This window comes from Megalobrama amblycephala, linkage group LG22, assembly GCF_018812025.1.
Source record: "Megalobrama amblycephala isolate DHTTF-2021 linkage group LG22, ASM1881202v1, whole genome shotgun sequence".
In the NCBI taxonomy this organism is placed as follows: domain Eukaryota; kingdom Metazoa; phylum Chordata; class Actinopteri; order Cypriniformes; family Xenocyprididae; genus Megalobrama; species Megalobrama amblycephala.
In genome coordinates, this window is record NC_063065.1 from 18,073,890 (window position 1) to 18,091,823 (window position 17,934).

Genomic DNA, 17,934 nt, shown 5'->3' on the forward strand with positions numbered 1-17,934 from the left:
ATATCTACTGTTTTTTTCATTAATTTCAGTAAATAAACCTTAAAGGGGTCCTATTATACCCCTTTTACAAGATGTAATATAAGTCTCTGGTGTTCCCTGAATGTGTCTGTGAAGTTTCAGCTCAAAATACCCCACAGATCATTTATTATAGCTTGTCAAATTTGCCCCTATTTGGGTGTGAGCAAAAACATGCCATTTTTGTGTGTGTCCCTTTAAATGCAAATGAACTGCTGCTCCCCGCTCCCTTTACAGAAGAGGGCGGAGCTTTAACAGCTCACGCTTCGGTTTGCTCAACAACAACAAAGCTGGAGAATCTCACGCAGCCAAAATGATGATTGTTCAGCCTTACATTGTTCAAACCGGAGTCGGACACTGAAGGAGAGACTCAGGAAGAAGTTACAACTTTTAGAATGCATCTGGACGTTTCTGAACGGTTAGTGGATAAATTTATGTAGGCTAGTTGCTGTGGAGTGGATTTAGCTCACCAACTAGCATGTGCTAGTGGTAATCTTTTGTCATGTTAATCTTGTGTTAATCCAGCGTTGATTTGACCCTCGTTTGTGAAGCACTCTCGCGTAAAATGATGGTAAAGGCCTTTGCACACTGAGTCCAAAATTCGCATCCGAAATTTTCGCACGTTAAAAGATAAATACGACGAACACGTTTGCAAACTGCCTCCGAAACTTTCGCCCATCAAAAAAAATTTGGATTAGGTTCGATTTTCTGCGTTTTTCGCCACCGTGGCACGCATTTTGAGAGACGTTTTGACACTTTAGAGCCACCGTACAAGCAAACGCCAGCACTGTATGACAAACAAAGTGCAGAATACAAAGATACAGAATATAAAAGACAGATTGTGCCAGTATCACTAGCAAAGCATCACACTGAGCCACTGACATCCTGAAGTAAACTTTGAAACGCTCGGGATAATCACGCAGCTCCTTGATGAGGTGGATCTCCTCTTTCTCTCTATGCAATCTCGAGATTGGATGGACCCGATATTTCTCTCCTTTTAAGAAGGACAACTAATTCTCACTGCTTGAAGACTCCATTTTGTATTGTTTTACGAATTTTTCGCAACGTATTCATTAATACGCATCGGACTCAGTGTGCAAGGTCTCTGTGCGTGATGAATTTTTAAGATCATAAATACGAAAAAACGCATATGAAATTTTCGGACTCAGTGTGCAAAGGCCTTAACAACACTCTACTCTACAACAACTCTTCCTCTTCTCTAAAGCAGCCTAACATGGCCTCGCCCCCTTTGTTGCATGCTTCCGGAGGCGGGGTTTATGTACATTTTAGGGTTAGTGATGTCACTAACTCAGGAAGAAGCTTGTTGTAGTCCCTACCAGCCGTTTGTTGTAGTCCTTAAAAAGCAATTTCTGTAAAAGAAAATATCTCTCTTTGCATTGAACTTTGCAGATGTTGTTTATGCTCAAACAGCAACATTACACACTAACTAAAGTTAAAAAAGTGAAATCATAATCAACCACCCACTCATACTTGCAAGTATTTAGGAGTTACCTAAATCCTGTTTCTGACAGACCTGTCACACGTCACTGATAAGGAAACTTTTTGTGCACTTTTTCTCCAGATTAGTTTTGTGGTCCTGACATTCTCAAAGCAATAACATATTAGTTAAATGATTAATGTTTCTCATGGTCTTAATCAGATTTAAGTAGTGTGTGGCCTCTCTGAGCAGAAGGTTACTTTATTTAATGTGAAACTGAGTTGTTTGCCTGTAATTCTTATCTTGCTTAACTGTCAACTCATAATTGCTCACTTGGCATCTGTCTTAGTGGGTAAATGGGGCAGATAGCAATGCTTTGGGGACATAGGTGGGGGTGTTTGAAACATTGCCAGAAGTTTCACTAATTCACCATCCTCTCGCTTTCAAGCACAAAGCTGCGTGTCTTTTCCTTTAAGCCAAAGGTGCCTGCTTTGAATAACAGTCATCAGTAAAGCTCAAGGGCATGTTTTGGCATCCATGCGCTCTCCAGCTACCGCACCACCCCGCATGCAAATCAGGTGTACTTGGTGTCCTCAATTCCTGGAGGCTTTTCAAAGCTGCTATGTCAGGCAGTTGTAGAAATATCATAATAGACCGATTGTTCTAGCTTGAAAACAAAAACAACACTCAACCAACCCAACCTGATGTGAATATGTTCTCAATTCAAACTATTTTTTTCTTTTTTTCTTTTTTAGGGGCCATACATTTTTTTTTCCCAGAAACTTGCTTACCAAATCAAAGTTGTGTGGTGCAAACAATATAAAAGCATAGAACAGGAAATGACATCACTGTGAGGGCATCTGTCATCAAATGTCACATTTTGGTAAATCATTATGACATAAACTCATAATTTATTACATAAAATGTCAAAATTATGATATAGTCATATTTATGAGTTACAAGTCAAAATTGACAAATTGAAATTAGAATATAAAAAGTCATAATTATGGCATAAAAGGACAAAATAATTATATACTAAGTCACAATTATGAGATAAAGTTGAAATTAAAAAGTCAAAATTATGATAAAAATCATATGACAAAAACAGAAATGATATACTAATTCATAATTATGATAAAAGTCAAAAATGACAATTCTAAGAAAGTCAAAATTATGAGATAGTCGAAATTATGAAATAAAAATTACTATAAGATACTATGCATAATTATGAGATGTCAATTATGAAATAAAAACCATAATTATGACAAGTCAAAATTACTGTAAGATACTATGCATAATTATGAGATGTCAATTATGAAATAAAAACCATAATTATGACAAGTCAAAATTACTGTAAGATACTATGCATAATTATGAGCTATCAATTATAATGTTGAAATGTTATTATATTTAAATATAAGTCATTATTACATGATGAGATGACATAATTATGACAAAGCTGAAATTATGAGATAAATTCAGCTTTGTCATAATTATGTCATCTCATTTTGACTTTTTGTCAATTTCAACTTATGTAATAATGACATAATTTTGCTTTTTTTGATAATTGATTTTTTTGCAATGTAAACTATAATTTTATCTTTTTTAATCTCAGAATCATTCTTTTTCATATGTGGCAGAAATATAGGCTTCCATATACAATGTTTTTTAACCAGAGCAATAACTTACATTAACTCCATTCCCTGGGACAAGCGAGTCCAGGCCGGTCTGCCATATCAACCAGCAAATAAATACAATTGCTATTTTGTTGTGGCGGGATAAAATACATCTTCACAACCGTAAAACGTATATTTGATTCAGTCACAATTGGGCCAGTGTTTTCAAACTTTAGGAGAGGAACCCAGGCTGAACCTGGCACTCTCCAAATCCTTTCACTTCATAATTTGGTCGCATATTGGCCAGAACTCAAAGCTTTTTAGTTCCTGTTTGCCATCTTGTTATGCACTCAGTCAACAGCACAACAGGAATAAAAACACGGAGAGGCAGAATGTTCCCGTGGTTTTAGGCAGCCACTCTCTCCGGATTTGGAAATGTTCCTGACGTCTGACTCACAATCCTCAACTCTTGCCCTGCTGTCATGAGTAACTTATCCCTGCTGATGAAATTTCCATATACTACTGTAGATCAGCTCCAAATCATGCGCAGGTCACCTTGTGCTAAAGAAAATATTTTATGCAAATATGAGCTCTGCTGCTTTTTTAGGTTTTTTTTTTTTTTTTACTATGAATTGCAAGGAGAAAAGTTATGCTTGTGATAAGGATAAACAGAAAAGTTAAAGATTAAAATATGCAAATTTCATTCTCCTTCAGTCAATAAATGATTCCTACACAAAGGCTTCTGTAGAGTCGTGCCAGTATTTTCTCCCGCCAAATGCTGACCATGTGATCCTTGTGCCTTGAACTTTGAAACCTTCTCTCCAAATGTGGAGGAAAAACATGTTTAAGTTTTTTTTTTGTTGGTTTTCAAGGCCACGCGTTTATTGTAGTAACACCTGTCGAAGTTTAAAATATGCGGCACAGTTCAGTTGCATAGGGACGTGCTGTGTATAAACTGATATGAACCTTTGAGTCAGATAACATGAGGAACAAACAATGCGCTACTGATTTGCTGTATCAGAAGTACTTGAGTGCAGATTTATTATGATTGTCATCAAGCCAGATGTCTGAGAAAGCAAAAAAATCATCTAAAAAGGCAATCTTAGAGAGTGTTCAAGAGACAACACACAGAATCAGAAGTACATAAGTACACAAGTGGTCTTCGCTTTTTATTTATTTTATGACACGAATGTTCAAATATACATGATATTGGGTACTGTTCTCTCAATTGACTGTATTTTACAGTTATTTACTGTTGGAGCATATCCAAAATAAGAGAAACAAAACCCTGGACAATTTTACACACTTATAGAAAATTTTCTCCAGAGACACAGCAACACATAAAAGACAACTTGACAAGGAAGGAATCATTGTTCTGATTTCATAAAGTTCATACTGTCAAAAACCAAAAACAAATGTAGTGATGCAAATAAGCCTATGAAATAAAATCGAAATAAAAAAAGGAAAACATTGAAACATGAGTGCAAATTTCTTTGGAGGCTGGAATAAATTTAAGACATAAATATGTTAAAAATATAGCCTATCAAATCAAAGACGAACAAAAGAAAGGCAGACGATTGACTTCAAGTAGGAGATCCCAGAAAGTGGAGGATCATGGAAACACCCAAGCAGCTCTCATTTCTTTCTCTGGAAAACATTAGCCAGCATGGCACCTGAGGTGGTCAGCTGGCCCATCTTACTTAGAAACTTGGTCTTTGCGTCCTCGCCCACCAGACTCGCTGCAATAGAGATGGATCTGAAAGGGGACGGCACAGCATTTAAGGGTTAGAACATCCAGGGTCGTATAAGCACTGGGTACTGAGAGGGAGGATGATACTCGGACACCCTGGTCACCCAGCGTTTGATGCCACACCACAATAAAAGGTAACTTTTCCACGATAAATCAGAGTTTTTGCCCTAACCAGCTGCGACAGCAAATGCTATGAGCGACATTTTAAAAATGCTTTCCATTTCTTCGACTTTGCCGCTGGAACAACATACAAAGTAGGACAATGATAATCTCAGGTACTGATTATGTGCTTTATTTAATGTTAAAAGCATTGATTGTTATATAGCCTTTATAGCCATACTAAAAGTGACAATGGATAATTCTCCTCAGAACTTGAAAATAAATGAACAGAAACAAGAACGTTCAAACTGTGTGTATTCTATGACAAAGATTGTTTCAGTCACACTGTAAATATTTTTTAATAATGTGAAAAAAAATGTTTGGAATTGGATTTAAATAAGCAAATACTTAAAGAGTCTATGATTGGATCATTATTGCTGTGATTATAACATTATTTCTATGTGGTGCATCAATATTTTGTCAAGATCTGGTATTGACAATGCAAGAGGTGAGCACCCTGTAAAGTCTACTCCAGCACAACCCAAAAACTTTCAATGAAATTAAAGGATTAGTTTACTTTCCTGATAATTGACTCTCCCCCATGTCATCCAAGATGTTCATGTCTTTCAGTCGAAAAGAAATTAAGGTTTTTGAGGAAAACATTCCAGGATTTTTCTCCATATAGTGGACTTCAGTGGGATACAATGGGTTGAAGGTCCAAATTGCAGTTTCAGTGCAGCTTCAAAGGCAGCCCACGACCCCCAAAATAACTATGCCAGTGACTCGCAACCCCCACTATCCTCGGAGGTGGTTAAAGGTGCCCAAGAACGTTCTTTCACAAGATGTAATATAAGTCTAAGGTGTCTCCTGAATGTGTCTGTGAAGTTTCAGCTCAAAATACCCCATAGATTTTTTTTTAATTCATTTTTTTAACTGCCTATTTTGGGGCATCATTAACAATGCACTGATTTACACTTGGCGCCGCCCCCTTAAATCGCGTGCTCCCTGCCACATGAGCTGTCGACTATATTACAGCGCATTTACAAAGTTCACACAGCTAATATATCCCTCAAATGGATCTTTACAAGATGTTCGTCATGCATGCTGTATGCATGCTTCGAATTATGTGAGTAAAGTATTTATTTGGATGTTAAAGTTTTATTCTGAGTGAATTTGAGGCTGTCCTCCGTGGCTAACGGCTAATGCTACACTGTTGGAGAGATTTATAAAGAATGAAGTTGTGTTTATGAATTATACAGACTGCAAGTGTTTAAAAAATGAAAATAGCGACGGCTCTCTTGTCTCCGTGAATACAGTAAGAAACGATGGTAACTTTAACCACATTTAACAGTACATTAGCAACATGCTAACGAAACATTTAGAAAGACAATTCACAAATATCAGTAAAAATATCATGTTATCATGGATCATGTCAGTTATTATTGCTCCATCTGCCATTTTTCGCTGTTGTTCTTGCTTACCTAGTCTGATGATTCGGCTGTGTGCAGCTCCAGACGTTAACTGGCTGCCCTTGTCTAATGCCTTTTATAATGTTGGGAACATGGGCTGGCATTATGCAAATATTGGGGCGTACACCCCGACTGTTACGTAACTGTTACAATGGGGAAACAATGGGGTTTGAGACTCACTGTATGTCTTTTCCATGTACTGAACTCTTGTTATTTAACAATCTATGCCAAGGTAAATTAAATTTTTGAATCAAGGGCACCTTTAAAGTATACAAACGTTGTGCGCAATGGCGCACACGCACTAACGTCTGTTTCACACATACTCTGTTTGCAGTGCGTATTTTTTTCCGTGCCCATATTAACGGATTAGAGCGTTCACACTGCATGCGGATGCGGCCCGGCAGTGCGTTCCAGGAGTGGTGCGTTTGCAGCAGTGCAGCGATCATTTATGCGCCGAGTGTATTGACAAAAAAAAAAAAAAACTAGTAATTTCACCATAGATGCATATCATTTAAAGTCTCTGTTACACAGTCAACATGGCTTTTTTGCCTCGGGTAAAGCAAGGAAACGGACACATTACCAGGCATTTAGGTGAACAAGGAGACATAAACGATAGCACTCGTCTCTCCGTGAATGTGGATAAACAAAGTTATTTATGACCTGAGGGATTTCTTGTAAAAAGATTTAAAAGGAAAGAAAAAAACGAGAGTCGCCTGTTTTTATTTATTTTATTTTAAAATGCTTGTGATTTTAACATAAAGCTTGTTTAAATGTTTTGCCACTTGTGTGAGCAACATAATATAAATATAAAGTATTACTTTACATAAATATAAAGTAATGAAATTAATAAAACGTAGTGCGTTAAACGTGACATCTATGAAATAGGCTATATTGTATACAAAGAGAATCGCAATGCTGACACGCCATGTTCAGTAACAACTTTTGGATTTGAAATAAAAATAAGTAAATGTATTGTTTGTGATATACAGCCACAGATCAGTTGCGCACTGCAAAGGCGGCATATGTGAAAACACAACAGCGCGTGCTGCATCATACTGCAAAGGCGTGACGGTGGTGCTTCTCCGCCTCCCTGTGTTGTCTTTTTTGGTCGATATCAACCAACGTTTCATTTCGACAAAAATAATATCCAAAGCTTAAAGCCTAAAGAATTACCTACGTGCACATGTCTGAATGTTTAACATGATGCTGTAAACTGACCTGCTGCAACTGATGCTGTTGCTAATATGTCGTTAATCTGTCGTAATCACCTCAGGAGTCACGGTCGAGGGGAAGGAAAATCGAAAGGTTGATTGCTTATTTATTTGCGTTTTTTTTTTTTTTAAATTTAACTACTATTTTTAGTATTTTGTTACAATTATTGATAAAATATGCTATTTCTAAATCGTTAATGTTTTTTTTTTTTTTAATTTCTGGAAATCATCTTGCAACCCCTACATTGCTGTCTCGCGACCCCCACTTTGGGAACCACTGCTCTACATGATCCCAGCCGAGGAATTAGGGTCTTATCTAGTGAAACAATCAGTCATTTTCTAAAAACAATAAAAATGTATATACTTTTTAACCACAAATGCTCATCTTGCATTGCTCTGCGATGCGCCACGCATTACATAATCACGTTGAAAAGGTCATACGTGATGTAGGCGGAAGTACCGAAGTAGGACAAAAAAACTCTTTTTTTTTCTCTTCCAACTTCAAAATCATCAGACATTATTGTTTTACCTTTTTTTTTTGGCTTAGTTTAGCTTAATCTTTGCACGTTCGCTTTGCACTTCCGCCTACGTCATGTGAAGTCCACTATATGGAGAAAAATCCTGGAATGTTTTCCTCAAAAACCCTAATTTCTTTTCAACTGAAGAAAGACAGATATAAACAAATTGGATTTCATGGGGGTGAGTAAATTATCAGAACATTTAAATTCTGAAGTGAACTAATCCTTTAAGGTTTGGTTTGAAAATGATTCTTCATGCTCCCTCCCAACCATTCTTTCACAATTTGAGCCTGATGAATCTTGGCTTTGTCATCCTGGAATATGGCCATGATGTGTCCTCCTACATGGCTGTTTAAGAAATGAAAAGCTACACACTCCATCTTTTAGGGTTAGAAGAACTGATTCCAAACATATAAGTGTGATTCATTTCCGTTAATCAGACTGTTTCATTTAATTCATTCTTAATTCAACTATTCATTTGCATAATAAAATATTTCTGTAAAAATAAAAGATTTATCACAATTTATTGTTATATTATAAATTGTTATTATTAAATATATTATAAAAAATATAAAATATCATGCTTTCTTGTAATTACTTAATGCAAAACAGAAAAAACATGACTTGATTATACACAAAAGTTTTCAATGTTTTTGAAAATTCTCATGCTCACCAAAGCTGCATTTATTTTATTAAAAAAATAATAAAATAAAATACAGTAAAACAGTAATATGTGAAATATTAATTTAAAATAACTATTTTAATACATTTTAAAAAGTAATTTATCCCTGTGATGACAAAGCTGAATTTTCAGCATCATTACTCCAGTCTTCAGTGTCACATGATCCTTCAGAAATCATTCTAATATGCTGATTTGGTGCTCAAGAAATATTTCTTATTATCATCAATGCTGAAAACCATTTGTTGTGCTGCTTAATATTTTTGTGCATTTTTTCAGGATTATTTGATGAATTTAATTGTCACCTTAACCATTGGCCAATCAGACGTGAATAAAAATTTGCAAGATCGTGCAATAATTATTGTTGATGAATAGAAGATTTTAACCCCACCTCTGTTTAATGATCGTTCCCAAACGTGGTTAAAAACACCAAAAATTCTATAAATCAAACACTTCATGTACTAACAGGCATAACAGCTATATAATAACCATGTCTTACCCCCTAAACAATCATGCTTAATTGTCACCCTCCCAACTAACTAAATATAAAAAGATCCTGGATAACTCACAACCCACACCGTTTGTGAGAGGCAGATTCAACTGATGTATCATGACTTCTCGTGACAGTTGCAATGATAGACTTCACTGCAGTTATAAAGTTCAAACATTTATAAATATCTCACAGAGGCATGGAACAAAACCACTGGAAGCGTTGCTAAGATACCGACTGTGAAATTAAGACGACAAGTGCTGTTTATGATCAAGCCACATCTTTAAGTTAAAGGTTTTAAAGAGTGCCACACGTGTTCGCAAGCTGGGTAAGTTTCATTTAGGAAACCTACAGTTAGAGAGAGTCCTTAGCAAGCAAAAAATCTGACTGTAAATACCCTCTCACTTCTTCACTACATCTAGAGTCATTCAACTCTTCCAAATTGCACACTTAAGCAAATAAAAATCAATTTCCTGCAATTTTTTTTACCTTTTATATATGAAAAAAGCCCAAATTTGAGTGGAAAAATGAGTTAAATAACTGTATGAGTGAATTTAGCTTTACACAGATGGCTAAAAGTGTAATATGAAGCAGCACAGCATGAATGGAGCGGGTTTGCAATAATCATGTGGCTAAGCCAAGTGGCCTGCAATGCCTGATGGGAACTATCCTAGCAGTGGAGAGACTGAATCAAACCCAAGCTGAACTCAAAACAGATAAATTAAGGAAATTAGCATGCAAAAAACCTTCCTGAGTACTGTAAGACTGGGGAGGTGTACTGGAGAAATGTTGTGAAATTACTTTGTTTTTCCTCTGCTACTGAATGAACACTTGTTCGCTTGTTACTTTTTGTGGCCAGGGGTTATTTATACTCAAACAGGAGAAGTAGACGCTGTATTTATTAGATTTCCAACTGACATGTAGTGATTTGAGGCTCCATTTACAGTAAATAAGAAGACAAAACATGATGAGCCAACTATGAATGAATGAAAGAAAGTGTCTTCTCACCCTTGTGCCTCTCCAATGCCTTTGTTCTCCACCTTTATTTCACACTCCTTTATCATGGAACTGAGAATAACCTGAAGGACAAACGGGAAAAGAGGATGTATTCTTAGAGCACTGCTGGGAAGTCTGACATACACACAGACACACGCACATCAGCTGGACATTACTAGGCGAAGGAAATTAAATAAATAGAAATTGGGTTATGTGACATGCAGTGTAAAAAACGTTAAGGTGACAAGACTAGACCTGGCTAAGGACACAATGTTATGGGTCTGTATTTAATTAGGAATTATGGGTGGTTGCTGTAGTAATGTCATGTAGACATGAAGAAGAAAGACATTTTTTAAATGTTTGAATTAATACCTCATGCTCAGGAGAGAGCTGCTCCATATCTGTCCTCAAACATCTCAGTCCAGGGAGGAAATGATTCACCATAAGTTCTTCAGAAATAACTGAATCCCCAGAGTTAAGAAAAGGCAATGCCAAACATACCTGTAAAATATACACGTCTTCCCTTCCACGGTTCAGTACACATACTTGAAAACTCTGTTCATCCTATGATTATTAACAATTAATATTTGTTGACAAAAATCATTTCTATATAATATAATATAATTAATATAATATAATATAATATAATATAATATAATATAATATAATATAATATATATGTGGACATGAAAATAAAATAAATTAAAACCAAAAATTGCTAAAATTAATTTCATTTTTTGATACACAACAGCACAAAAACACAAAAACTAAAATTAAAAATTAAATAAAACTGTAAAATATTGAAAAACTACATTAAGTCACAGAGTGAAAAAAGTTAAAATAAAATAAAAAATAATAATTTAAAACTATAATAAACCTGCAGTTATGGCTGTTATTCAAAGAAGGTTTAATTAATTACATGACATACCAATTAATTAATTCATTATTTTGAAAACATGACAATTAAATCACATATACCAATAGATTACATAAACTGTAATTTAATAATAATAACTGTGGTTATAATATAATATAATATAATATAATATAATATAATATAATATATGAAAAATTCGACATGAAAATAAATTAAAACAAATCAAAAATTGCTAAAATTAATTTGATTTTTTGATACACAACAGCACAAAAATACTAAAACTAAAATAAAAATTAAATAAAACTATAAAACACTGAACACTAGTGTAAAACTACACTAAGTCACAGAGTGAAAAAAGTTAAAATAAAATAAAAATAAAAATAATTTAAAACTATAATAAACCTGCAATTAGGGCTGTTATTCTATGAAAGTTTAATTAATTACATGATATACCAAATAATTATTCTGAATACATGACAATTATATCACATATACCAATATATTATATAAATTATAATTTAATAATAAGACAGAGTTAAAGGTATAGTTTGCCCCAAAATGAAAATTCTGTCATCATTTACTCACCCTCAAAATGTTCCAAACCTGTAGGAATTTCTTTTTTCCTGCTGAACACAAAAGAAGATATTTTGAAGAATATGGGTAACCAAACAGTTGATGGACTCCACTGACTTCCATAGTATTTTTTTCCCCCATACTATGGAAGCCAAATGGGATCCATCAACTGTTTGGTTACCCATATTCTTCAAAATATCTTCTTTTGTGTTCAGCAGGAAAAAAGAAAAGAAAAAGAAAACCCTGAATTTTCAGTTTTGGGTTAACTATCCCTTTAAAATATCAGCTATCGGTATCTTCATGATAAGTGCACCCCTAATCTTGACCAAACCGCAACCATGACCACCACAAAACTTGATATAAACTGAACCGTGAGAAATCTGCACTGTTAAACCCCTTACAACTACCCATAATGACTTGCACTTTTAGAGTGCATACACACCAGTATACAGTCCACTGATTCAGACTCAACCTCATATTGATCATGTTGCAAAACCTCAAAACACAGACAGGACGAGGTTTTATAAAACTGCCTGGGGGGCAAGCCACTACTACAGGGGGGTCTCAACTGCGGCACAGCGGACCAAAATAAAACGAAACAGAGAAAGATGGGGGGAGAACAATACAAAGGAGCATCTGCAAAGGCATGTATGCTGGGAATCCTGACCAAAGGGCTGGGCTAGGCCCTCTTCGCTCAAACGAACAACATCACAGAACGTTTAACGACAAATTCTGCCATCCACCCTGCAATTTAGAGTACAAAAATGGCTGAGGTTTATTTTCTTTCTTTCACTGCCAGCGGGATATGCAAACATTTTCGCAACATTGAAGCTCTCAGAAAAAAAAAAAGATGGGTGGAAAAAGAAAAAAGAAAAAAAGAGAGTGAGAATGCAAATCTAGCTATGGAGACTCATGTCCAGTTTAAATAGTTGACCATCGCTCAAAAACTCAAAAAAAAAAACACACAAAGAAAGTGGCCACACAGATTGTGTGTTCAGTATCTGTTATTAAGTTGAAACTGGAGGTAAAACTGTGGTTATACTGTGCAGGCTGCCATACGCCACAAAATCAGTAGAGAAACCAGTGAAAAATGGATTCTGCTCCCAAACATCAGCAGTGGAGGTGTACAGTCCATTTCCACTGCCTATCTGTTTTCAATTTATAATCAAAATGTTCCCTCTTAGAGAAAAATCAGCTTCTGGAAATTTTAGAAATGCAAACCGCTAGGCATTACTGAGGCACACACACACAAAAAAATAAAAAGCTTGATTGATTTGTTGAAAAAAAAAAGAAAAAAGAAAAAGAATAAGTCTCAAATAGTCAGCCAAACAATTGCCCACAGACTGTTCATGGAATGTCGAATGTATACTTTCCCCCAAAATAGCAAGGGTTTGGCAGAATGGCAAACTACAATTTGATTGGCTGTATTTTACATAAATATCAGGTTTTTAAATCACTGTATCAGGACGTAAAGCAGTGTTTACAAGACACTACGTTACTATAATAAGTGTTTTTGAGCAATAAACAGACACTGGATTTAATACATCTCGTCGAAGAAGCGGCTCTTACCACATTAGCTACAATGTGTTTCCATCCAAAGTTGCAAATTAAACTTGTGCGCAAATTTGGAATAATTGTATTAAACATTAGCGAATAAAAGTGTTCAAGAGAACAAAATCGTCACTTTCTGAGAAATTGGTACAAAAAAAATGGAAGTTGCTGCAATCGTGGAAGAAACTGTGGCTCTTCTTTGTACATCATAAATGAGTTGAGCCTCAGATCGCGCTGATGAAATGCAATAAATGCTGCCATGTTATCTTGCATTTGGATGTCTGGTTTTTGGGAACGCAATCACGTGGGACACTTCTGGGAGGTAATTATACCCAACCACTTTGATGACAGACTTTGGCTCAGGCATTTCAGAATAACTAAAACAACATTTGAGATGTTGTGCAATGAAATTGGCCCGCTGGTTAGTCCAGTTATCCAATCACATCCTCTGCTGAAGCAAAGTCACGTTACTTTTTTGTTGCGCATCGAAGGATTTATTCTGTAAATGTGTTTTAATCGTAGTTTATGCGCATGTCTTATCATCAGATAATAGTGCTTTTTGCATAAATTTGCATAAAACTAGGCGGATGGAAACAGCTGAGAAACGAATTCAGAATTTATGCTAATTTAGACAAACTGCTTTTTATTAATTGAATTGTAGAAAATGTGAAAACACACAAAAAAAACCTGAAGTATTGATTTTATGTGAAAAAATCATCACAATATTTTAATGTATGATTGTGTCAACAGCACTTTTTGACACTAGAATTATCTGCAAAGTGGACCAGACTTCATGCTAATAGTCAAAACCATGCTATGGTGAGACAAAAGGTGATCAGCAGTCAAAAGTACTTCTAAAAAGACTGAATATTAAGTCTAACTTAGAAATGATCTCTCTCTAATGTGAATATAAAGGATACAACAGCAGGATAAGGCGCTGTACGCCTCAAACAGTTGAGTGGCAATGTCAATTCTTTTACTCTCCACCGTCTGCTGGTTGTTGCACAGAGCCAGTTTGTGCAAATGAGGAAGAACAACTGTGGAAAAAAAACACAGAAAACAAAGCATGGAAAAAAAACACATCACAAAATACTTCTGCCAAACACTCAGAGGCAAACACAGTCACAGAACCATGATAGTACTGTTTTCATCACATTACAACATGCTATTGTGTTTTTCTCTGTGCAAACAGTGAAAACCTTTGCATAAGTGCCATGATTTTTTTTCTTTAATAAATATATAGTGAAGAAACTTGCATTCATCTCTGAAGCGCGGCTCTGCGTTGGGTCCTACTCTCCCAAATGTCTTGATAATTTCCATGTGCAAAGAATGCTGGTCCTGGTACTGGGGGTCTTCCAGAAAAGAGGCCAGCTGCATTTTCACTCTCTCTAGCAGCTAATAAACAAACACACTTATTACACACAAAAACATTAAATACATCTTTATAGCTTCTCTATACAGTTTGTAAACTATAGTGCCAATTCATATTTATTGGATATTTTTGTAAATAGGAGCTTCTCCTTTGTAAGAGGCAGTGCCAATTCATACTGTATTTTTTTGTTTGTATATAATTATATTTGTTTTTGCTTTAAATTAAAGCCCAAACTGTGTATATAGTGGATAAAGTGTATAACTATAACAGTGTATAACTGTGTATATAAATACATCAAATGGTAACACCTTTATAAGGTCCCATTAGTTAACATTAGTTAATAAAAATACAACTGTTCACTGTTAGTTAATGTTAATTTCAACATTTACTAATATATTATTTAAATCTAACAACTAAAATAAAGAAATTAAGTAATTTTTCATTGTTATACAGTGCTCTCCACAATTATTGGCACCCTTAGTAAATATAAGCAAAGGCGGCTGTGAAAATAAATCTGCAATGTTTATCTTTTTGATCTTTCATTCAAAAAAATTAACAAAATTCTAACCTTTCATTGAAGTAAAACAATTGAAAATGGGGGGGAAAGCTCATTATGAAATAAATGTTTTTCTCTAGTTCATGTTGGCCACAGTTATTGGCACCCATTTATTGCAACGTCCTTTTCCTAAGATAACAGTTCTGTGTCTTCTCCTATAATGCCTGGTGAGTTTGGAGAACACCTGAGGAGAGATCAGAGACCATTCCTTCATGCAGAATCTCTCCAGATCCTTCATATTACCAGCTCCATGTTGGTGGTGCTTCTCTTCAGTTCACTCCACTCATTTTCTTTAGGGTTCAGGTCAGGGGACTGGGATGGCCATGGCAGAAGCTTCATTTTGTGCTCAGTGACCCATTTTTGTGTAGGTTTTGATGTTTGTTTTGGATCATTGTCCCGATGGAAGCTCCAATCACGGCCCATTATACGATTTCTAGGAGAAGCGGTCAGGTTTTGATTTTTATCTGTTAGTATTTGATAGAATCCACGATGCCATGTATCTGAATAAGTTGTCCAGGACCTCCAGCAGAAAAACAGGCCCACGACATTAAAGATCCAGCAGTATATTTAACCGTGGACATGGGGTACTTTTTATCCATGTGTGCACCAAACCCATCTGGTGGGTTTGCTGCCAAAAAGCTCTTTTTTTAGTTTCATCTGACCATAGAACCAGGTCCTGTTTGAAGTTCCAGTCGTGTCTGACAACTGAATAAGCTGGAGATTGTTTCTGGATGAGAGAATTTCTTGAAACCCTCCTGAACAACTTGTGGGGATGTAGGTGCTGTTTGACAATTTTTTTTTTAGGCTTTCTGAGACTCAAGACTCAACTAATCTCTGCAATTCTCCAGCTGTGATCCTTGGAGAGTCTTTGGCCACTCAAACTTTCCTTCTCACCGTGCATTAGGACGATTTAGACACACGTCCTCTTCCAGGCAGATTTGTAACATTTTTAGTTGATTGGAACTTCTTAATTATTGCCCTGATAGTGGAAATGCTTTAGCTTTTTTCTTACAGCCACTTTCTATTTTGTGAAGCTCAATAATCTTTTGCTGCACATCAGAACTATATTCTTTGGTTTTTCTCTTTGTGATGAATGATTAAGGGAATTTGGCCTTTGTGTTTACACATATTTGTACTCCTGTGGAACAGGAAGTCATGGCTGGACAATTTCATGCTCCTAGTCACCCTGGTGTGCTAAAAAATGTAAGTATGAATGGGAATGTACTTCAGAGATATTTTACTCATAAGAATTTCTAGGGGTGCCAATAGTTGTGGCCAACATGTATTAGAAAAAAAACATTTATTTCATAATGTGAGTTTCCCCCCACTTTCAATTGTTTTACTTCGATGAAAGGTTAGATTTTTGTGAATTTTTTGAATGAAAGATCAAAAAGATAAACATTGCAGATTTATTTTCACAGCCGCCTTTGCTTATATTTACTAAGGGTGCCAATAATTGTGGAGGGCACTGTATCACATTAACTAAAGTAGTAAACTAATATTAACAAATGGAATCTTATTTTGAAGAGTTACCCATAAAATATTATATAGCAATAACCAAATATATCTATTTTTCGATAATATAGTCACTTAAATACTTTAAACATGACAAATATGTGTGGGATGTTTGTGATATGGAAGACTTGTACCTCTTTTTGCGTTACAGTTTCCATAATTGTTCCGAAGGCAGGTATTGTCGATATCCTCACTGAGCTGAAAACAGAAAATCCGTCACTATACATCCAAAAGAAACCATTTATTTCCCCAATAAAATGATAAAAGATGCACAAATGGAACAGAACCAATGAGATGCCAATCACTTGATGGAATATGTGGTAAGCAAGATGATTAATGTCACATGATCATTCCCATGTCAGTATGAAAACCAAAACAGAAACACAGACAACAAATATCCAAACCCACTAAAACCCCCCAGGAAAAAAAATAATAATAAAAAAAAAAAAATATCCAACTAAGAGAATGCGAGAGGAGACAGGATATTTGGTTTTTAAAATGTCTCATAGCTGCGGTTAACTCACAATTCAGGACCACTGCACAAGGTAATAAGGGCCGGAGCTACTCGCTTGTCAATTAAGGCTTCGCTCATGCCTCGAAGAACCAGCTGCAAACCAGTCAGATGCAAAAGAGAGACGGGGGGGTCAAACACAAATGGCCAAGAACCTAGCAGGGAGGGGGGTGTAAGAGAAGACTGTGGTAACTAGGGGCCTTGGGAGAGAGTGACTGGCAGCCAAACATGCCACGGGCTACATGGATGGACAGACGGGTTGACTGAAAAGATGAATGGACTGTGGAAAGCAGGTAGCTTCTCCAAGCGTGCAGTGGTTAGTGAAGCCTGAATGAAGGATGTTAGTACATCGAGCATGTGAGACAAACAAAATAAGCACGGTCTCTCAAGCCTTGGTTTCATCAGGAGAGCGATATACACCTTCACACTAACATGACATCAGCAATAAATTGCAATTTTATGGTTAATTTTGGTTTATTTAAAAAATAAACATGTCTGAGCCATATTTCTATCTCAAAATAAAGAATAAAATTTAATAAAGAATAATTTTTTTTTTTTTTGCATTAAGAAAATGAAGTGTATTTTTAGATTTATTTGCATAGTGACATTATTTTCATAGAAATTAATCACATTTATCCCTCTGTTGGTTAGTATTAAAATGCAAATAAATTCTCATAATAAAAAAAAAAATACACATA

At 35.6% G+C, this 17,934-nt stretch overlaps 1 protein-coding gene across 11 annotated transcripts in view; it reads right to left on the reverse strand.

The window, feature by feature from the left end:
- Nucleotides 1-4,209: 4,209 nt before the first annotated feature.
- relch (RAB11 binding and LisH domain, coiled-coil and HEAT repeat containing) overlaps nucleotides 4,210-17,934 on the reverse strand; it is a 63,696-nt gene continuing 49,971 nt past the window's right edge. For 9 of the 11 annotated variants that reach the window (XR_007182429.1, XM_048174067.1, XM_048174065.1 and 6 more), the window contains 6 exons: nucleotides 16,860-16,923; nucleotides 14,539-14,677; nucleotides 14,203-14,319; nucleotides 10,654-10,742; nucleotides 10,294-10,364; nucleotides 4,210-4,825 (listed from right to left, as the gene is read on the reverse strand). Coding sequence is in view for 10 of the 11 variants with exons in the window: in XM_048174067.1 (XP_048030024.1) it covers nucleotides 4,705-4,825; nucleotides 10,294-10,364; nucleotides 10,654-10,742; nucleotides 14,203-14,319; nucleotides 14,539-14,677; nucleotides 16,860-16,923 (601 nt within the window). In the remaining variant the exon portion in view is untranslated. Of the gene's footprint in view, nucleotides 4,826-10,293; nucleotides 10,365-10,653; nucleotides 10,743-14,202; nucleotides 14,320-14,538; nucleotides 14,678-16,859; nucleotides 16,924-17,249; nucleotides 17,333-17,934 lie in introns of all 11 variants that reach the window. The other 2 variants (XM_048174070.1, XM_048174066.1) reach the window with 1 other exon arrangement.